Source organism: Rhinatrema bivittatum, chromosome 3 (genome assembly GCF_901001135.1).
Source record: "Rhinatrema bivittatum chromosome 3, aRhiBiv1.1, whole genome shotgun sequence".
NCBI classification, from domain to species: domain Eukaryota; kingdom Metazoa; phylum Chordata; class Amphibia; order Gymnophiona; family Rhinatrematidae; genus Rhinatrema; species Rhinatrema bivittatum.
The window spans coordinates 480,034,400-480,057,456 of record NC_042617.1 but is presented as its reverse complement, the minus strand read 5'-3'; the positions used below and the strand labels follow the sequence as shown (position 1 = coordinate 480,057,456).

Genomic DNA, 23,057 nt, shown 5'->3' with positions numbered 1-23,057 from the left:
ACATATAGTATGTATGCAGTATGATTCATGCTTTGCTTGTATCTGAATTTTCTATCATGATATACTAGACTCTGTTGCACACCACTATTTAATAATACCTATTAGTTTGAAAGGACCATTTCTTTCATTGCAATATTCCCAAGTTAGTTGTGATGTAGTGGAACAACTCTGTGCCATACTCATTTATAGAATATTTAGGACAAAGCAACTTTCAAAGTCTTTGATCACCAAACGCAATATCTATATTGAACTGACACTAATATAAGGGAACAGATGATTGTACAATGCAGGCTGTTTTCAAGTAAAACCAAAAATTAGCAAAATCGTTTGTTGTGTCATAAATGCAATTTGAGACTACTTGTTTAAGGTGATCAGTGGGTTTTTATCTCTATATATGGCAGTATCTTAAAATTACATTATACACTAGAAAAGATTAATTTCTTGACAGAACCCCTATTTTGTAGTAGCATAATATTTATTCATTTAAAAATCTCTTTTCATCAGGATAGTCTTCTTTAAATGACACATCAAATTTGAATTACATGATTACATTGATAATTACTGTTCCTTTGCAAACAAGGAAAATTGGCCCTTATCTGCAGACAAGGAGATTATTATGATAGCCATTGATGTTGGTCCTGCCATTGCAGATTGTGCATTTCCAGAGCATTACATGAATTCTTGAAAAGCATATTTAAGTATATGCAGTAGTTCTGTGCTCCCACAGCTTAGCTCAGTTTTGTCTGACTTGGTTGAATGGGGTGCTTTGTCTTTAACTGCAGTCTCAGATTAAATTAAACCTAGCTGTACTTATTTTTGGCTAGTTTTGTTTAGTGTCCCTCAGAATTTTTTTCTATCCTTTCTAATTCCCTAGTTAGTTTGTTTCAATAGTTTTAAAGTTGCTTTTTTTTTTTTTCCAATGGTTCCTATTAATAGGCCTAGTTAGGCTGCAGATATACACTGGCTGGCAAAAATATTCGACTCCTTAAAAAGTCAGCAGATTTGTGTGGATTATAAATGACATGCATACTGTTCCAGACAGTATGCTTATTGCTAACCATTATGCTCTTAAAGTAAATTTTCAAAGGCACAGTTCATTATTTCTCTGCATCTTTTGTAAAATAAAATTAAAAACTGAAAAATGCTGCTTTCTTAAGTATTCAACCCATGTGTTGTGGAAATTCCACGTTTACACAGATGAAAGATATTGCCCTAACAATTGGCCTGTGAATCATTAAAAAGGTTCAGCTATTCTGGATAAGACCCCCATGATATTTTTTTTGAGATGAGTAACCAAAACTACACGTAATATTAAGGAGGTGGGGACCATATCATAGATCTTTACAGAAGCATTATGATGCTTTCCATTTTATTCTCCATTCCTTTCTAAATACTTCCTAGCATTCAGTTTGCTTTTTTGACTGCTGACCTAAGAATTTCAACATATTGTCAGTGTCTCAAAGATCATTTTCCTGTGTGATGACTCCTAATGCAGAACCCAGCATTGTGTATCTATACTTGAGATTCTCTAGATGTATCATTTTGAACTCTTCCACATTAAATTTAATTTGCCATTTAGATGCCCAGTTCCCCATTCACAAGGTCCTTCTACAGTTCCTCACAGTCTGCCTATGTTTTAACAACTTTGAATATTTTAGTCATCTGCAAGTTTGATCACTTTACTTGACCCTCCCCTTTTTGTAGATCATTAATAAATAAGTTAACAGAACCAATCCAAGGACAGATCCCTGAAGCAATCCACTATATTCACCTTTCTCCACTAAGAAAATTGACCATTTAGTCTTACTCTTTGTTTTCTATCTTTTAACCAGCTATCAGTCCAAAGTAAGCCTCCTATCCCATGACTTTTTAGTTTTATGAGGAGTTTCTCTTGTGGAACTTTATCAGACTTCTTTTGAAAATCCAAATGCACTTTATCAATCAGCTCATCTTTATCCACATGCTTATTTACATCTTTAAAAAAATTATTTTTTTGAAATTGAACATTTATTGAGCCATTCAAATACAATGACAATGAACCAATAGCATGAATAAGATATTTTCATTAACTTTTACCTCTATATTTCCCCCCACCTATCTTCTGCTGTAAACAAAGAGGTGTCTGCAAAAGAAGAAATGTTTAAGACCTCACAAGGCCCAAATAGTTGTTACAAACAACATGTATAAATATTGACAGCATCTGAATCGAAAACAACTCCAAGGCATACCTATAATGCATTTGTAATTTGCTATTAAACATAGAGAAATAAAGACTAGAATAATACCACTCATAGAGAGTCTATGGCCAGTACCCACCTATGCAGTGCAACTCACTCTTGTGCTTTCAGCCAGTCGATATAAGGACCCCACACCATCTGAAAATGTTCTAACTGATCATGTCTCAATGCTGTAAGACATTCTAACTGGTGGTAACCGAATAATCAGTGTGTTATTCGAGAAATAGGGGGGGATTACTTTGTTTCCAAAAAGTTGCCAGCTCAGTCAACGTGAGCTGTTATGAATGCCTGCTGCAAAAAGCGTTGAGATGTTTTGGTCAATTTAGCCAAAGGGAGGTTTAAAAGAGCATGGCATGGTTTCACTTCTAGTGGTTCTTTAAGTACCAGCAATAGCCAATCTGACTGCCGTCCAAAAATGTAATATTTTCTCACACTACCACTATATGTGAAAATAGGAACCGACACCCCCCAGTTCCTCCAGCATGTTTGATACAGCAGGGATTAAATGGTGCAGATAAGTTGCTGTCAAATGCCATCGATAAAGCATTTTATAACAATTTTCTCGCACGTTGGCTGAGATGGAGCATTTGCCAGCTGAAAGAAAAATTGAATCCCACTCCTCCTTACTCAATGATGGCCCAGGTCCTCATCCCAGGCTGCTTGCTGCTTGAATGGACTGGATAGCTTACCATTCATGAGTGCATAAATCTTAGAAGTTATGCCCCGCATTGTATTCGTATTTTGGCAAACATTTTCAAACAATGACTTGGTTAAACGAAGACTGCCAGCCTTCATGGAGGAAGTGACAAAGTGTTTCAGCTGTGCATATGCTAAAAAATCAAGTATATCCAAGCTATATTTATATCTCAACTCCTCTAGGGACATAACTGAACCCTGAATACGTAAATGCTCAATGCAAAATATGCCTGCTCTCAGTCACAACACTAGGGCTTTAGATTGTATAGTATAAGAACATAAGAACATGCCATACTGGGTCAGACCAAGGGTCCATCAAGCCCAGCAGCCTGTTTCCAACAGTGGCCAGTCCAGGCCATAAGAACCTGGCAAGTACCCAAAAAACTAAGTCTATTCCATGTTACCGTTGCTAGTAATAGCGGTGGTTATTATCTAAGTCAACTTAATAGCAGGTAATGGACTTCTCATCCAAGAACTTATCCAATCCTTTTTTAAACACAGCTATACTAACTGCACTAACCACATCCTCTGGCAACAAATTCCAGAGTTTAATTGTGCGTTGAGTGAAAAAGAACTTTCTGCGATTAGTTTTAAATGTGCCACATGCTAACTTCATGGAGTGCCCTCTAGTCTTTCTATTATCCGAAAGAGTAAAAAAACGATTCACATCCACCCGTTCTAGACCTCTCATGATTTTAAACGCCTCTATCATATCCCTCAGCCTCATATTCCTAACCTCTTTAGTCTTTCCTCATAGTGGAGCTGTTCCATTCCCCTTATCATTTTGGTAGCACTTCTCTGTACCTTCTCATCGCAATTATATCTTTTTTGAGATGCAGCGACCAGAATTGTACACAATATTCAAGGTGCGGTCTCACCATGGAGCGATAGAGGCATTATGACAATTTCCGTTTTATTCACCTTTCCCTTTCTAATAATTCCCAACATTCTGTTTGCTTTTTTGACTGCCGCAGCACACTGAACCGATGATTTCAATGTGTTATCCACTATGATGCCTAGATCTCTTTCTTGGGTTGTAGCACCTAATATGGAACCTAACATTGTGTAACTATAGCATGGGTTATTTTTCCCTATATGCATCACCTTGCACTTGTCCACATTAAATTTCATCTGCCATTTTGATGCCCAATTTTCCAGTCTCACAAGGTCTTCCTGCAATTTATCACAATCTGCTTGTGATTTAACTACTCTGAACAATTTTGTATCATCTGCAAATTTGATTACCTCACTCGTCGTATTTCTTTCCAGATCATTTATAAATATATTGAAAAGTAAGGGTCCCAGTACAGATCCCTGAGGCACTCCACTGCTCACTCCCTTCTACTGAGAAAATTGTCCATTTAATCCTACTCTCTGTTTCCTGTCTTTTACCAGTTTGTAATCCAAGAAAGGACATCGCCACCTATCCCATGACTTTTTACTTTTCCTAGAAGCCTCTCATGAGGACCTTTGTCCAATGCCTTCTGAAAATCCAAGTACACTACATCTACTGGTTCACCTTTATCCACATGTTCATTAACTCCTTCAAAAAAGTGAAGCAGATTTGTGAGGCAAGACTTGCTTTGGGTAAAGCCATGCTGACTTTGTTCTATATGTTCTGTGATTTTGATGTTTAGAACAATTTCCACTATTTTTCCTGGCACTGAAGTCAGGCTAACCGGTCTGTAATTTCCCGGATCTCCCCTGGAGCCCTTTTTAAATATGGGGGTTACATTAGCTATACTCCAGTCTTCAGGTACAATGGATGATTTTAATGATAGGTTACACATTTTTACTAATAGGTCTGAAATTTCATTTTTTAGTTCCTTCAGAACTCTGGGGTGTATACCATCCGGTCCAGGTGATTTACTACTCTTCAGTTTATCAATCAGGTCTACCACATCTTCTAGGTTCTTTATGTGAGAATATATCATTGTGGAAAAGATCGATCAGCAAGGAGTAGGTTTCCTTCCCCACTAGCACCCGTTTTCACTGTTGCCACACCCATAATGTTACCTGTAAAGAGAATGGGATAAAATAAGGGACTTTCCGAGAGGATTTGGGTTGCCAGGATAGAGCTGGTAATGGATTATCATCCAATATAGCTTGTTCTAACAGAACTCACTGTTGGACATTTCTTTTGTTATGCAATTCTACTAGCACCCGCAATTGTGAGGCCCCAAAATACCAATTCAGATTTGGTACTCCTAAACCGGTTGATGTAAGATTAGTCTAGAAACCCTAGGGGGGGGGGGCGCTTCCTCCAAATAAAGTCAAAAATCTTTTTTTGCCGACTACGGAGAATTGCAGTAGGTATAGAGAGAGGGAGAGTAGAAAAGAAATACAGGAAGCGTGGTAGAATATTCATTTTAATTATGGCTATGCGCCCCAGCCAAGCGAAGGTGTCCCGGGACCATTGATTCAAATCTCGATCTATTGCTTTCAGCAATGGCATATAATTGAGTTCAAAGAGATTCGATACCTGAGGAGCAATATGCACCCCCAAATATTTAAGGGCCTTTTTTGACCGCTTGAAAGGAAAAAGTTGTTTGAGGTTCAGTACTTCCCTCTCTGGAAGATTTATATTTAATATTTCAGACTTTTCAAAGTTAACTTTAAGGCCCGAAACTTTACTAAAGGAGTCCAATTCCTCAATGATGTTTTATAATGTGTGGAGTGGATCGGTTAGTGACAGCATAATATCGTCTGCAAAAAAGGGAGATCTTAAATTGATGGTCACCTAATTGGACCCCTGATATTTTAGAGGAAAGGCGAATTCAGGAGGTAAAGGGCTCCAAAAACAATGCAAACAATAGTGGGGATAGGGGGCATCTCTGTGTTGTGCCCCTACCTATATTGAATGGGTCTCTGTAACCACCATTTACCTTAACTCTAGTGGTAGGGATTCATATAGCTTCTTTAGCCATCGTAAAAAAAAAAAAAATATATTGGACAAAATGCAACTTAGTAAGGGTTTTAAATAGGAAAGACCAGTGTACCAGGTCGAACGCTTTTGCAACATCAATGGATAGTAAAACTGAAGGTATATATCTCTCTTGAACCCACCAGACAGTGTCAATTATCTTCCTAACATTGTCAGCTGCCATCCTACCAGGGACGAATCCCACCTGGTCTGGATGCACCAAAACAGGTAGGATCCCATTTAATCTCTCAGCTAATACTTGTGCTAGTATATTCAGGTTAAGATTTATTAAAGAGATCAGTCAATAAGGTCTGCATAACATGGGGTCCCTTCCCGGTTTGGCTAGGACTGTGATGCCAGTGACATTGGAGTTTTTAGCGAGAGAAACACCCTCCCGGAGAGAATTAAACATCTCAGTCAATGGTGACACTAAAATATTGGAAAAGTTTTTATAGTAAGCACTCGAAAAACCATCTATTCCTGGAGCTTTTCCTGCTTTCAACTGTGTTATCGTCTTTGAAACTTCCAGAGTACTAAAAGGGCTATCCAGAAATTGCTGCTGTTCTAGGGTAAGCTCAGGCAATGAGGTCTGGTCAAGATACTCATCTATCTTTGAGTCCCGGATAGACATATCTTGGTTATATAAAAAAGAGTAAAATTGCGTGAAACTCTTCCTAATATCCCTGGATGCACTCTCAACTTCACCTTTGGGGGTTTTTAATCTTAGCAATAATTGTTTAGGATTGGAAAGACTTTAAACGTTGCGCTAAATGTCGTACTGCTTTATTTCCCCCCTCATAATAGCTTTGTTTAAGCAGATTATAATTGATAACTAAGCGACGTGTCATCGAGGGATCATAACTCATCCCAAACCTGCAGGAGGCATTTATATATCCATGGAGAGTGTTTGGACATATGAATTCTGGAAAGATTCGAAATTTCCGCTAACAAAGTATTTCTTTGTCGCTCACGCTCCTTCTTACAAAAGGAAGCTCAGGAAATAAGTAACCCTCGTGCCACGGAGTTAGAATATTCCCAAATCACCGATGGGGACATGTCATCTGTATGATTCATTTGAAAATAGTCCTGAAGAGAATTACCCAAAGATAAAGAAAAGGATTTATCCTTCAGTAAGCTCTCATTCAGCCACCAGAAGCAAAGTCGAGAATCAATGTCCCTAAACTGAATTTCCACTCATATAGGGGTTTGGTCAGACCATGTAATATTTTCTATGCCCTTATTTCACACACTATTCTGCAAAGATTTATCAATAACAAAAATCATCAATAGAAGAATATGTGCAGTGTGGGTAAGAAACAAATGTGTAGGAGTGTGAGGTAAGGTAACGGTCTCCATATGTCCACCAGATTCCAGTGCTGTAAAAATGAATGCCATGTTTTACGCATCCCTTGTAGCATCACCGGGTGGGGAGAGGAGCTATCAACCTCAGGGTTCCTAATCATATTGAAATCCCTTCCCACTATTATCTCTCCCTCTGCATGTTCAAGCAATAAGGTATCTTAAGGTTGCAAGAAATGATGCTTGAGCTGTATTAGGAAAATATACATTCAGTATAGTAAACAAAGATGTACCCACCCGAACTGTGGTTAGCAAAAATCTTCCCTGGGAGTCTGCATATTGAAAAAGTGTTTCATGAACCAATAGATTAGAAATCATGATCCTTACTCCAGCATATCTAGAGCCTTTAGTGGTAGCAGCCCAGAAAAAGAGGGGAAAAAGAGTAAGTGCTCATGCTGTTTGTGCAAATGAGTTTCTTGTATCAGTGCTATAACTGCTTGGTGGGAATCTAGCTCCTTCTTTAACAAATACCGCTTTTGAGTGGTATTAAGGCCCTTGAAATTTAATGATATTATTCGAGAAGCCATTGGAAATATAAAAAGAAATGAAAAAGGAAATATTAGCACTGAGTAAGCTTGCAACTGGAGAAAAGATCAAATGCTGTCACACTTACACAATAACAAAAAGAACCAAGGCCTCAACGAAGGACACCTTTTTGTAAACCCCACAAATCCCATCACTGGCCACCACCCCCAAGCGACGAACTCATTTCTAATGGGAAACCCTCTCATCGTGTGGTGAAAGAAAACTCCCTACAGATTCCGACTCCCATATTTGAGAAAAACGTACAACAGAATAATCAAAACTAACGCTCATAATACACATAAACAGAGATCAAGGAGATTCATCCTTCGATTAATAACCCCAAGTACTTTTGCAGTTATTTAAACCCTCTATATGCAGTGAATAAGACCTGCAAACTTAGCCCTACGAGAATGTCAATATTGTTCATCCCTGATCTGACATCACAAATCTCAAATCTTCAGAGTGCTGTCTCAGCTGCTTCCCTCCCTTGCCTGCTCTGCGCCACCCAGGAAGAGTGTCCATCTTATGAGTCTCAGCCACCATCTTAGGAACTTGAAAGTTGATGTGTAGATGCGCTTGTTGAAATGCACTTGCAGCTTCTGCTAGTGATTTAATTTGGTGGGTAACTCTGTTGGATTGAAATTGGAGCCCAAAGGGATAAATCCATCGGTAGCGAATTCCATTTGTCCACAGGGTAGCGGTGACCTCCTGAAACTGAAATCACCTGCGCAAAGCTGGTGCCAGGTCTTGAAAATGGCCAATGTATGATCTTTCCAAATCAAGTCTGTTTTCTTGCGGTTCCATACACTTTGGTTTTCTGCGCGTAGCTATGAAACCAAATGATGATATCACAGGGGTGCTGATCTGTGCGAGGCCCCAATGCTTGATGTTTTCCGAGATGTATCACTGGTGGTGGGGAAACAGAGCCAGCTGGCTCTGAATCTTCATGTGCGAAGATAGCTGTACATATCTGCTGTGCCGTAAGGCTCACGTCCACAAACTCCACTGTCTCTGTCACCACTCCACTGTCTCTGTCACCCCTCTAATTTGGAGATTACATAGTTTTGTCCGGTTTTCCAGATCTTCAAGTTTGTCCGTGAGCAGCGACAGCTCTTGGGATAGCTGTGTCTGTTGCATGGTTAAGCCATTAATCGCGTCTCCATGGCCTTCCACTGATGTCGATATCATCTACCCAGGCTCCTAGTGCTGCGAGGTCCTCCCGGATTTCAAACATGGATGCTAGCAAGTCTGCTTTATGTTGTCGCACGTTGGATCGTAAATCCAAGAACCATACCCGGATTTCCTCTCTCGAGGGTAAATCTGTGAGGTTATTGTTAGTGTTGATATTATTTGATCCGATTTCATCCTCTTTGCTGCCTAGTTTCTCAGCAGCTTGGGAGGCCTCCTCTCCTTCAGTAGTGGCCTCTGACGCTATTTTCCCATAGGAAAATTGTTTAAGTCCGCTGTTTTTCTCTTCGCTGCCATTGTAGAGGACTAATATTTGTTAGAAACAAAATTTTATCAAATTTCCTTGATAATGCCAGCTGTTAGCAATGGAATAGTTGCTTAGGGGTACAGAGCTCAACTCTGAGGGAAAAAGGCAACCCCTTATTCCATAGCATTCAAGAAGGGGTTGCCTGTTTCTCAATTCTTTATGATTAAACGTATCTGTTCCTCAAAGGATGAATTTGAAGTTCAAGCAGGGTTGTTGATCAAAGTTTCAAGGATCAGGCGTATCCTTTTAAGGTAATTCACCAAGCGTACAAAAGAGCAAAGTACAGTGATCATGGGCAGCTTCTACAATACCGTGCCCATAAGGAACAGGACCGTTTGGTGTATGTTCTTCAACAGAGCACTTCAGCTTCAGTGGTAATCACTGCTGTGAAGAAACACTGGCACGTGTTGGAATTGCACAGTGTATTCCAAGAGAAACCTATGTTTGCATCCAGTAGGGGTCCTAACATTCGGGACAAGGTTGTTCGGGCTAGTATGATGCACAAAGCCAACAAGCCTGAAGGAGCAGAGGTCATTACAAATGTGGGTCTTGTTCATTATGCGATAGTACCATTGAAGGAGTATCTTGGGTGGACGGTAACACAGAATGTACAGTAAGACGCAAGCAAATGACAGATTGTACGACAAACAATGTAGTATATGCAATCATATGTGGTTGTCAGAAAATATATGTGGGACGAGCAAGAAGAGCCATTAAGGTGCATTTAATGGAGCATAGGTCCAGAATTAACAACAGAGTATTATCAGCACCCCTGATGGAACACTGCATTGAACAGGGGCATACTTTTTTTGACCTTAAGTGGACTGTGATTGAGAAAGTGGAGAGTACTACATTAAGTGATCTGGGATCTTTGCTGAATTACAGGGAGCAATTTTGGATCTGCAAATTAAAATCAGAAGCCCCGTTGGGATTAAATGAACAAGTGGGCTGGTTTTCGTTGCTTTAATTTGAATCACTGGTTTAAAGGAGAGGCTGATTTCCATTGACGTCATTTAGGTGTCACATGATGTGGTCCCTTTAAAAGAGGACGCCGTGAATGGGAACTTAGGTTCGCTATTTTGCTTGAAAGACATAGGCAGCACGCTGCGAGCAGATTTGAAAGTTCTAAAAATGCGAGCACAGGATTACAAAAGAACAACTGGAGAGAGCTGAGATATGTGGTGGTCAAGCGGTTTCCCATGATGAAGAATCGATTTGAAACTCGGCCTTGTTGGGTAAAAGAAACGCTATTGCGAATTGAGGTCTCAGCGTCTGAACCAAGCTAAGTATCTTGCGGCTGGTTAATGAAAATATAAGAAGCAAATTCGGTTTTGGAGTTTTCTGTGAGTGAACTGTTTCCATACTCGACAAGGATTGACTTTTTACAAAAATTATAAAAAGTACAAAAAAATACTCTAATAAAAAAAAAAATTGTTTCTGTGTTAAATAAATACATTAGGCGTGGAGGGTTGGCGGTTTGTTCATGATTACAAACTATGAGGATTACCTGCATGGTTCCTTGGTAAATTTATGAAACAACCACCCCCTCCTAATTCAATTTTTTGTGATAAATCTTTTATGAAAAACATTTTTGTGAAAAGGAATTCTTGGTCACAAATAGAATCAATGAATTAATTACTTTTTGGGGATTTTTTTTACGTTTTATGAGATAAAAAAAGAAATAAAAATAACATTTGATGTGGGTTGATTGCTGTGACTTGTGGTGAGTTACCCCCATCTGTGGATTTTTGATTGACCTAACAGAAAGGTAGGCAACTGTGATCTTGCACTGCCAGAAACAAGTCTGGTTTTCAGGATATCTACAATAAATATGCATAAGATATATTTATATTCAGTGGAGGAAGCACATGTAAATATACCTCTGCAAAGCCATTCTGGATATTCATGATAATGTCTGATTTATTGTATTTTGTTGTAAACCGCTTCAGGTTCTTTTGTTCGTGAAAGGCAGTATATAAATTAAAAAAATTAAAATCTTATCAAAGTACGGTAATAGAATTCAAAAGGACATGGGATAAGCACAAAGAAATCCTAGTGGGTAAATGATGAAAATGAAGAAAAGGGTAACCTGAGTGTTGGCTAGGGTAACCTGCACATAGCAACAATAGTTCTAAGAAGAAAGGAAAAAAAGCTTGCTGGGCAGACTGGATGGATCACTTGGGTCTTTTTCTGATGACATTTGCTATGGAGTTATGTTTTAAAGTTATATGTTAATCTAGTAGTTTTATTTTTGCTCAGTTTCTATATCAAATTTGATTGTATTATGATCTCTGTTAACTCTTGCACCAGATCCTGCTTTCCAGTGAGAACTAGATCTAAAGTAGCCTCTACCCCTGTCTTTTGGTTCAAGGACCAGTTGCTCCATGAAGCAGTCATTTATGGTGTCTGTGAGACAGTGCCTCTAGTGTTCCCCTATTTACCTGTGCAGGTCATGGCTAAGGAGAGTATACCCCATGGGCGGTATCCTGTGGGGCAGGTGGGGTTCAGAGGGCATAACCAGAGACTGGAGAATAAGAGCTGGGATCCAGGTAGGGATACCCAGTCTAGGCCCAGGTCTCTGGGAGGAAGGCAACTCCCTTAACATAAAACTGTCCAAATACTGAGCTGAGACGAAACAGTACAAAATGTGAGTAGTGAGAGAGTACACTGTCTGAAGGTAAAGGCAGATTACTGTTGTGTATATGATTTAAGCTGTGAACAAAGATTATGTTTTAAGAAAGGCTGGAATCAGACTAGTTTTGTCTCCAGGCCTGTGGGAATCGCTGCTTATTCCCACATATGGTGTAAAGTGTGGGATCTTTTTCTAAAGCACAGTAAAGAAACCCCCAGCCTCCAAGAAAGTGGCTGTCCAGAGTACAGAAAGTTGTGAACAGGACCTGTGGTTCTAAACATAGTGCAGAACACAGGGGACCCGTGACTCTAAAACAAAGTACAGAGCACAGTAGCTTGTGAAAGTGTGTGGCTCAGCAATTGCAATGAAGAAAAAAACCCCCAAAGTTTAAAAGTTTCAGGTAGAGAGGAAACTGAATCGGCCTGGTTGCAGGGACAGCCAGGAAATGGTAGGTTTGTACTGGCTAACGGGAGAAGCCCGGCTGGAGATAGATAGTGAATTAAATGATTTAGTCAATGCTGGTTAAAAACATAGAAAATTGCCATGCTGGGTCAGACCAAGGGTCCATCAAGCCCAGCATCCTGTTTCCAACAAAGGCTAAACCAGGCCACAAGAACCTGGCAAGTACCCAAACACCAAGAAGATCCCATGCTACTGGTTATGCAGGCTTTACTTTTTTTTTTTTTTTGCCATGAAAAAAGAAAAGAGGAAGGAACACTGGTGCAGCAAGGCTGTGCTGAACAGGGTGTGGCCCTGGACAAGCTGCCAGAGTGGGCTGTGAATACAGTGTATGGAAACAATGCAGGGACCTCTTCCAGGAAGCAAGCCACTGCAAGGAAGGTGTGCAGCAACGAGAAAACCTGGAGTGGAGCAGCCAGGGTACTTCAGCACCAGAATGCAGCAGTCTGAAAACATGACTGAAGGAAGCTGGCAAGCACTGATCCAGAATCTCCAGGAGGGAGATAGGAAGTTACAAGATAGCCTTGGGAAGGAGTCAGTGGACCTGGGCTGAGCAAAAATGAAACCAGGAAGCACATTGGGCCACGGTCAACTTCTATTTGGAGTGGAGCCACATGCCCTTGTCAAGAAGTGGCAACTTAGAGTGCCAGGAGGGGACACAACAACGTGGCCAATGGGCTGCAACACCGAATGGCCAGAGGATGGCGCTACAGGTGGTCCTGAGGAAGACCATGTAGGGTGCCCAAACATTACCGGTATTCCATAGACTATTCCCGTGAGGAGCCTCCGAGAAAGGGGGTGGTGAAGAACCCTGAGAGAGGGGTTGCAGAGAGCCTTGGAGAGGGGCAACACAGATTGCCCAGGAGGAGGCAGTATTGAAAAGTTGGAAGTCGGCGCTACAGGAAGTCCTGAGGAAGACCATGTAGGATGCCCAAACACTACTGGGAGTCCAGAAACAACTCTCGTGAGAAGCCCAAAGAGAGAGGGCATGGAAAGGCAAGCAAGAGATGCCATGGAGAGCCCAGCAGGTAGTGCTAAGGAAACCCCAATGAGTGAGGCTGTGGAGGAGACAGCGATGGTGGCGGTGAGTGTGTACAGAGGTGGAAACCATGGAGAGCCCAGAGGGAGGCACTGGAGATTCCAGCAACTGAGGATATGGAGAAGCCAAGGAGGGGGTTCTACATTAGATGCCAGGAAGCAGGCACCGCTGGTTATGGAGGAACCAGCACTGGTGTTTCCCCAGTCGTTCCATAAAGCTCTATCGGGGTGGATTTTGAACCTGGAACCAGCAAATGATTCAGTTAAAGAATTGGGGATGTGCACTGTGTGAACAGCACACTGGGTGGTGGCCATAATGTTGTTGAAGGTAACCCTAAGAGATAGGGTTGAGCATGTGACTAGGTCCTCGTTCCGAAGCGTAACTGGTAGGAAGCCAGAGGAAGGGGAATGAGATGTCTTGAATTCTCCTGGATGGGATCCAGGAGGGAGTATGGACACTTTGCCAGACGAGTCCAAGCTGAGGGGAGGGGTCTGTAAGGCAGTGCTCCTAGTGTTCCCCTATTTACCTGTGCAGGACCAGGCTAGATGCTTGGTCCACCTTAAATGCCTTAAGGAGCGTATGCTCTATGGGTGGGATTCTGCGGAGCAGGTGGGGCTCAGCGGATGTAACCAGAGACTGGGGAATAAGAGCTGGGATCCAGTTGGGGATAACTAGACCAGGCCCAGGTCTCTGGGAGGAAGGGAGCTCCTGTATTGTAACACTTTCCAAACACTGAGCTGAGATGAAACAGTACAAAATGTGAGTAAAGAGAGTATACTGTCTGAAGGTAAAGGCAGACTACTGTTGTGTATATGATCAAAGCTGCTAATAAAGATTGTTTTGAGAGAAGGCTGGAGTCAGACTAGTTTTGTCTCCAAGCTTGTGGGAATCACCGCTCGTTCCCACAGTGTCTTGGAACTTAACCTTCTTGACATGCCCAGATGAGAGATTCTCTCAGTCAATATGGGGGTAATTTAAATCTTATAACAATCACATTGTGCCATAAAGGTTTTGTCTTATATTGTTGTTAGTATCACATATACTTTATATAAACATTTTTATATAGTGAGTTTTGGGACCTTCATACCACCCATGGTTAAACAAGCTCAAACTTGTGTTACCGCCATTACGGGTCTTTTTTTTAATCATCGGTCCAATCAACTTTTCTTGTGGTTAAATATTTTTTCAATTTTTCTTATTATTTTGAAAACTTTCTCATAAAATTGCAAAAGACTGTACTTCCCTTTTGCTTAAGCCGATAAAGTTCCAGAGTCTGGAGTTCGACGTGAACATGTTTCGCTGAGCTGCTGCCTCAGGAACTTCTCAGGATGACTCGTAAAGTGCTGCTCTGTGAACTCTCTGGATGTGGAAGATTTCTATATTTGTACTATTCCATTTCATTTCTTCGGACCAGCCACCATTTTTTTACTTCAGCGTTTAGGTGTGTTTTTAAACTCTTTTAACTATTTTTATATGAGAGAAAATGACACTGAACAAACTGCCAAAACAGGTGAAGTAAGGAAATGGTGGCTGTTCCGAAGAAATGAAATAGACCTCTATTGAATAGTATAAATATAGAAATCTTCTCCACATCCAGAGAGTTCACAGAGCAGCACTTTACAAGTCGTCCTGAGAAGTCCCTGAGGCAGCGGCTCAGCGAAATGTGTTCACGTCGGACTCCAGACTCTGGAACTTTATCGGGTTAAGCAAAAGGGAAGTACAGTCTTTAGCAATTTTATGAGAAAGTTTTCAAAATAATAAGAAAAATTGAAAAAATATTTATTTAATCACAAGAAAAGTTGATTGGACCGATGATTAAAAAAAGACCCATAACGGTGGTAACACAAGTTTGAGCTTGTTTAACCGTGGGTGGTATGAAGGTCCCAAAACTCACTATATAAAAATTTGTTTAATTAAAGTATATGTGATACTAACAACAATATAAGACAAAAGTTTTATGACACAACGTGATTGTTATAAGATACCTTTGGTCATTGGACAGATTTATACGTTTATACATTGGGTAATTTAAATCTCCCTTTATTATTGTTTCCATGCTTAGCCTGTCTATTCTCTGTTAGCATTTTAGTCTGTCTCACCATCCTGGTCAGGTGGACAGTAGTATATCCCCAGTGCTATACTGCTTCCCTTCCTGCATGGAATTTTTATTTATAAAGATTCCGGAATGTAGTTTGTTTCCTGCAGTCTCTGTATAAATGTATTTTGATTCTATGGAGTCCTTTATATAGTGCCATGTCACCGTCATTTCTATCTGCTCTGTCATTTTGTACCCCTGTTTCACTGTCCTGTTGGTTGTCTTTTTTCCACCAGGTCTCTGAGATGCATATAATGCCAATATTTTCATCTAATTCTCTAGCCCTCCAATCTTATTTTTTATACTTCTGGTGTTTGCATACAAATGTCTAAATGTATTCTTTTTCATACTCCTCTTACAAGCTGTTGATTCAGGTAATTGGAATAATTTTTTTTACAACCTCATAGTCATGATGATCTAATTTCCCTTGTTTAAAGGTATCCCGGTTCCGATCATGTTCTCCCGAGCAACTGTTTCTGCCTCCCATTGTTTAATTTAAAAGCTACTTTATTTTCTTTTTAATTATAGCACCTGCAGCCAGATTCCTTTTTGGTTAATGTGAGGCCCATCCCTCCAGAATAGGCTTTGTTTCCCAAAAGGTTTCCTCAGTTCTTGATGAAAATAAAACCCTTCTTCCTCCGTATGTGCCAAGTCCCATCCATTTTGAGTCCGCAAACTTTGAGGAAGGAATGCAGAGAATAGCGACGGCAGTTACTTTGCATGTGAAGTGTGCAGAACAGTGTGGAGGATCAAATGACTCACTTTTCGCCTGCTTTTCAGCAGCAGGCATTTCAGTACAAGGTACAGCTTTTGGCACCAAACAAGCACCAATCAGCCCTGATGCCCCAGGAGCTGACTTTTGGTTCCAAAAGGCAGTTAATTTCTGAGGTGGTGCAGAGCCTTGAATTATCTCCTGCTTTTATTGAGAATGAAGTAGGTATGTCTTCACCAAATAAATTTGCATTCGTATTCAGCTTTGTGATGCCCCTGTGGGATTCTGAATGATATCACTAGTGTCAAAAGAAAGGAAATTCCACAAACAGAATCTTTCTCATTGCTTGCACCTATACATTGCTTTTCAGCCTTTCTTCTTAGTAGTAATAATTATAAGACATGTCTGATTTGATTCCTGATAGGATCTCAAATGATCTCTTCAAATCCTGAAGAAATATTTTTTCAAGTTGAGGAAACTGTATCTTATTGTGTCATATTATTTAATGCATGCCTAGATGCTAAGAAATGAGACTGCTATATAGCACTTCTTGGCTACATTATGAAGAAGCACTTCTTGCAAGATCCCTACAGTAATTCTCCGAAGACAAGCAGGATAGCAGTCCTCACAAGTGGGTGATGTCAGATGGAGCCTGGCTCAGAAACTTTGTCAGAGTTTCTAGAACTTTAATTGTGACTCACTGGGCATGCCAAACAAGCCATTATGCTATGCAGGGGCTATTTTAGACCTAGTCCTTCGTGGAAAACTAGCTTTGGTGTGAGAGTTAATGGTTTTTGTGCCACTTGGCAATAGTGATCATAACGTGATCACATTTGCCTTTGCACATGGAGGAAGGGCAATAATGAAATCTACTGTAATAGCATTTAACTTTAAAAAGAGAGACTATGATAAAATGAGAAAAATGGTTAGGAAAAAAACTGAAAGGAGCAGCTGCCAGTATTAGGAGTTTACAGCAGACATGGACCTTGTTTAAAAATACCATCTTAGAAGATCAGACCAGATGTATTCCATGCATTACAAAGTATGAAAAAAAAGCTAGATGACTACCAGCATGGTTAAAAGGTTGAGGGGTGTGAGGATATTATAGCTAAAAGAACCTCTTTTAAAAAATGGAAAAGGGATCCAAATGAAGAAAATGGGAAACAGCAAAAGCACTGACAAGTTAAATACAAAGAATTGATAAGAGGCAAAGAGAGAATTTGAAAAAAAGCTTGCCATGGAAGCAAAAACTCATAATAAAAACTTATTCAGGTACATTTGAATCAGAGAGCTTGCAAGTGAGTCACTTGAACCAATAGATAATCAGGGGGTAAAAGGGCCATAGCAGAGAGACTTAATGAAGACTTTGCTTCAGTCTTTATTGATGAAGGTGTAAGGGAGATACTCATTAAAGACAGAGTAATAACAAACAAGAGACAGAGAAACAAAAACAAGGAGTTAAATATTATAGATATGCATATGTTGTCATACTATCAAAGATGTCAGCAACCCAGCAGTATGTGGAACATGCATCCACCACCCAGTCTAATCTGTCATATGCCTTTTTTTGTGTATTTCAGATGCTATGTCAAAAGCTTAACTTCCAAAACACTTGTTCATCTTGAGTACTGCAAACAGTTTGTGGTTCTCAATTATAAAAATCCCTGGAAACAGTGGAAAAGCATATGCTAGTCTTTGGAAAATACTTTTTCATTTCTTTTTCCAAGCATTTTGGAAGCTAAGCTTTTGATACAGCATTTTAATATACACAAAAAAAGGTGTATGACAGATTAGAGTGGGTAATGGATGTCTGTTCCAGTGAAATGCTAAGGGAAATTAGGGAAGCTAACCAAATTGGTAGTGCAGTAATAATGGGAGACTTCAATTACCCCAATATTGACTGGGTAAATGTATCATTGGGACACGCTAGAGAGATAACGTTCCTGGATGGAATAAATGATAGCTTTATGGAGCAATTGGTTCCGGAACAGACGAGAGAGGGAGCAATTTTAGGTCTAATTCTCAGTGGAGCACAGGACTTGGTGAAAGAGGTAACGGTGGTGGGGCCGCTTGGCAATAGTGATCATAATATGATCAAATTTGATTTAATGACTGGAAGAGGAACAGTGTGCAAATCCAATGCTCTCGTGCTAAACTTTCAAAAGGGAAACTTTGATAAAATGAGAAAAATTGTTAGAAAAAAACTGAAAGGAGCAGCTACAAAAGTAAAAAATGTCCAAGAGGCATGGTCATTGTTAAAAAAAAAATACCATTCTAGAAGCACAGTCCAGATGTATTCCACACATTAAGAAAGGTGGAAAGAAGGCAAAACGATTACCGGCATGGTTAAAAGGGGGAGGTGAAAGAAGCTATTTTAGCGAAAAGATCTTCATTCAAAAATTGGAAGAAGGATCCAACAGAAGAAAATAGGATAAAGCATAAACGTTGGCAAGTTAAATGTAAGACATTGATAAGACAGGCTAAGAGAGAATTTGAAAAGAAGTTGGCTGTAGAGGCAAAAACTCACAGTAAAAACTTTTTAAAATATATCCGAAGCAGAAAGCCTGTGAGTGAGTCAGTTGGACCGCTAGATGATCGAGGGGTTAAAGGGGCACTTAGAGAAGATAAGGCCATCGCGGAAAGATTAAATGATTTCTTTGATTCGGTGTTTACTGAAGAGGATGTTGGGGAGGTACCAGTAATGGAGAAGGTTTTCATGGGTAATGATTCAGAGGGACTGAATCAAATCACGGTGAACCTAGAAGATGTGGTAGACCTGATTGACAAACTGAAGAGTAGTAAATCACCTGGACCGGATGGAATACATCCCAGAGTTCTGAAGGAACTAAAAAATGAAATTTCAGACCTATTAGTAAAAATTTGTAACTTATCATTAAAATCATCCATTGTACCTGAAGACTGGAGGATAGCAAATTTAACCCCAATATTTAAAAAGGGCTCCAGGGGCGATCCTGGAAACTATAGACCAGTTAGCCTAACTTCAGTGCCAAGAAAAATAGTGGAAAGTGTTCTAAACATCAAAATTACAGAACATAATAAAAGACATGGTTTAATGGAACAAAGTCAGCATGGCTTTACCCAAAGGCAAGTCTTGCCTCACAAATCTGCTTCACTTTTTTGAAGGAGTTAATAAACATGTGGATAAAGGTGAACCGGTAGATGTAGTATACTTGGATTTTCAGAAGGCGTTTGACAAAGTTCCTCATGAGAGGCTTCTAGGAAAAGTAAAAAGTCATGGGATAGGTGGCGATGTCCTTTCGTGGATTGCAAACTGGCTAAAAGACAGGAAACAGAAAGTAGGATTAAATGGACAATTTTCTCAGTGGAAGGGAGTGGACAGTGGAGTGCCTCAGGGATCTGTATTGAGACCCTTACTTTTTAATATATTTATAAATGATCTGGAAAGAAATACGATGAGTGAGATAATCAAATTTGCAGATGACACAAAATTGTTCAGAGTAGTTAAATCACAAGCAGATTGTGATAAATTGCAGGAAGACCTTGTGAGACTGGAAAATTGGGCATCCAAATGGCAGATGAAATTTAATGTGGATAAGTGCAAGGTGATGCATATAGGGAAAAATAACCCATGCTATAATTACACAATGTTGAGTTCCATATTAGGTGCTACAACCCAAGTAAGAGATCTAGGTGTCATAGTGGATAACACAATGAAATCGTCGGTTCAGTGTGCTGCGGCAGTCAAAAAAGCAAACAGAATGTTGGGAATTATTAGAATGGGAATGGTGAATAAAACGGAAAATGTCATAATGCCTCTGTATCGCTCCATGGTGAGACCGCACCTTGAATACTGTGTACAATTCTGGTCGCCACATCTCAAAAAAGATAAAATTGCGATGGAGAAGGTACGGAGAAGGGCTACCAAAATAAGAGGAATGGAACAGCTCCCCTATGAGGAAAGACTAAAGAGGTTAGGACTTTTCAGCTTTGAGAAGAGACGGCTAAGGGGGGATATGATAGAGATGTTTAAAATCATGAGAGGTCTAGAACGGGTAGATGTGAATCGGTTATTTACTCTTTCGAATAATAGAAAGACTAGGGGGCACTCCATGAAGTTAGCATGGGGCACATTTAAAACTAATCTGGAGAAAGTTCTTTTTTACTCAACGCACAATTAAACTTTGGAATTTGTTGCCAGAGGATGTGGTTAGTGCAGTTAGTATAGCTGTGTTTAAAAAAGGATTGGATAAGTTCTTGGAGGAGAAGTCCATTACCTGCTATTAAGTTCACTTAGAGAATAGCCACTGCCATTAGCAATGGTAACATGGAATAGACTTAGTTTTTGGGTACTTGCCAGGTTCTTATGGCCTGGATTGGCCACCTTTGGAAACAGGATGCTGGGCTTGATGGACCCTTGGTCTGACCCAGTATGGCATTTTCCTATGCTCTTATGATACCGTCTGACTAAGGATATACCTATACCAGAAATGATATTTAAAGGTAAAAGATGCAGAGGAATTGAAACTAATCTCAACCTGGAAGATTGTAATAAGGCAAATTGACAAGCTAAAGAGTAGCAAATCACCTGGACCAGATGGTTTACATCCTAGGGTGTTGAAAGAACTGAAAATTAAAATGCAGAGATACTGTTAGTAATTTACCTCTCTTTAGAATAATCTTCGGTACCTGAATATTGGAAGGTTGCCAATGAAATGTGAATTATTAAAAAAGGTTCCGGGGTGATACAGGAAAATACAGACCAGTGAGCCTGATGTCAGTGCTGGGCAAAATTATAGAAACTATTATGAAGAAGAAAATTACTTAATATACATATAGTTATAGTTTAATGGGCCACAGCCAGCATGGATTTAGCTAAGGGAAATTTTGCCTTACCAATCTGCTACATCTTTTGAAGGTGTATATAAACATATTGTTTATTTGAGTTGATTAATTGCCATTTCTTACTACAGTAAATCAAGGCAATTTACAATAAAAAAAAAAAAAAAACCAAACGGGAAAAAACCCCTCACAAAACTAGAATAACCTAATAACTGCATCATAATCATAAAACCATGAAATATAAAAGATAGTAATAGTAAATACATAAATACATTAGATAAACGAATTGATGTAAAACTAAAGAGAAACAAAATAGAATTTAAAATGGTAAAGCAATATAACATAAATTAAAAGTTAATAGAGATCCTTCAAACAGTTGTGCAAATAAAAAAAACTTTTGAGTAATTTCCTGCTATTGAAAATTTGTAAACTATCATTCCAGGCAGTCTGTAGCTAGGAGTTCCCCACTTGTGAGGACTGCCATCTTCCCTGTCCTCAGAAAAGGTGCTTGTCTGTAACAGGTGTTCTCAGAGGCCAGCAGGATGTCAGTCATCACAAAACCCCCTCCCTCCCTTATCTTCTTGAAGATGGCTTCTCCATATTTTTGCTAAGAAACCAGACTGAAGATGCCCCCATTTGGATGCATAGCAGAATGGCATGCATGCTGGACATGCCCAGTGAGGCACAGTCACAGTTCTAGAAACTTGGATATAAAAATTCTGTGTCAGACTGTATCGGATGATGCCACCCAACTGTGAGGATTGACATCTTGCCATCCTCGGAGAGCACCTGTTAAGGTAAGCAACTCTGCTTTTCATGTATACCAGGCATGAAGTGAACAATCTAATGAAATACACTGCTTGTCTTTCCTAAGCATAATATGTAGTTTATGTAAATAATACAGAGAGGAGGTTAATAAGTGTTATCTGTTTCTGCAGGGGTTGCCTTTTCTATGGTCCTCCTGGAACAGGTAAAACCTTGGTTGCCAGAGCTCTAGCTAATGAATGCAGTCAGGATGACAAAAGGGTGGCCTTCTTTATGAGGAAAGGAGCAGATTGTCTCAGCAAATGGGTCGGTGAATCTGAACGGCAGCTGAGGCTTCTTTTTGACCAGGTTAGAGGAAGCCATGCATTAATATATGAAATGCTTTTCTCAGTTGACTAAAATTTGTTTAGCTGTTATTTTAGAGGTGGAAATGTAGCATTAGAAAAATGTTATATTAACTTTCATATTAACAGATGACAAAGAAAAAAGAATTAGTAGGTCTTATGTATATTTCTCATACATTCAGTATTGGTACTTGAAACTGGGCCTTCTTTTCCTTTGAAAGAAAAGAGAAGATCACTTGGCAGTGGTTTATAAATTCACTCTCTCTAAAATAGGTCTCTTCCTTTGCAGAAAAGGAACATGGTCCTGGAAAACATTTTTTAGTATCTAGCCTCAAATTTTTTGTTTAATCTCTTTTTTAAGGCTCTGCAGCACTATCGTGGCTCCTAATTCTGTTTGTTTATGTTTGAATGACAGAAGCATATCGCTTCGCTTTATCCCTATGAAACAAGTTTTCATAGGGAGACTTTAACCAGGTAATTAATGAATAGTAATATAAAGAAAAAGTTTCCATAGACTTCTAATGTACTGCTTGAGACTTTCTTTTTTCCTTTGGGGGAAAAAAGAGGCCTTATTTGGAGCATTGACTATGTTTTATGTTGAGTGTAGCGTAGCAACATTTGCAATTTATTTTTTTAAACATTTTACTTTTATTAAAAAATGAAAGCAGGCAATTAGAGCATGGTCAATCTTAAAAAAATTTCTCCTAAATGTAGTCCTTTTGGAGCTATGCCAAGACCTTCAGAGCAAAGCAGGGAAATTAGTGCAGGTGCTTTCCTACCCATGTTTGCCTTTTGCTCTAATAGTTTCAGAGAGTAAAAGCTGTCAACCTGTCTTGTGGTTAACATTTTTGTGGTAATTCAATGCATAGTGACCATTCTTCTACAAAATATACAGATAATCTTAAAACTTTATTCTCCCTTGACAAGCAGGAATAAATCAGCCATAACTCATGGG

At 39.5% G+C, this 23,057-nt stretch overlaps 1 protein-coding gene across 1 annotated transcript in view; it reads left to right on the top strand.

Moving 5' to 3' along the window:
• The window catches only part of ATAD2B (ATPase family AAA domain containing 2B), a 610,472-nt gene that overhangs the window by 250,746 nt on the left and 336,669 nt on the right, over positions 1-23,057 (top strand). Inside the window, exon 12 of the mRNA XM_029596002.1 lies at positions 21,932-22,106. Coding sequence (XP_029451862.1) covers positions 21,932-22,106 — 175 coding nt within the window. The remainder of the gene's footprint in view (positions 1-21,931; positions 22,107-23,057) is intronic.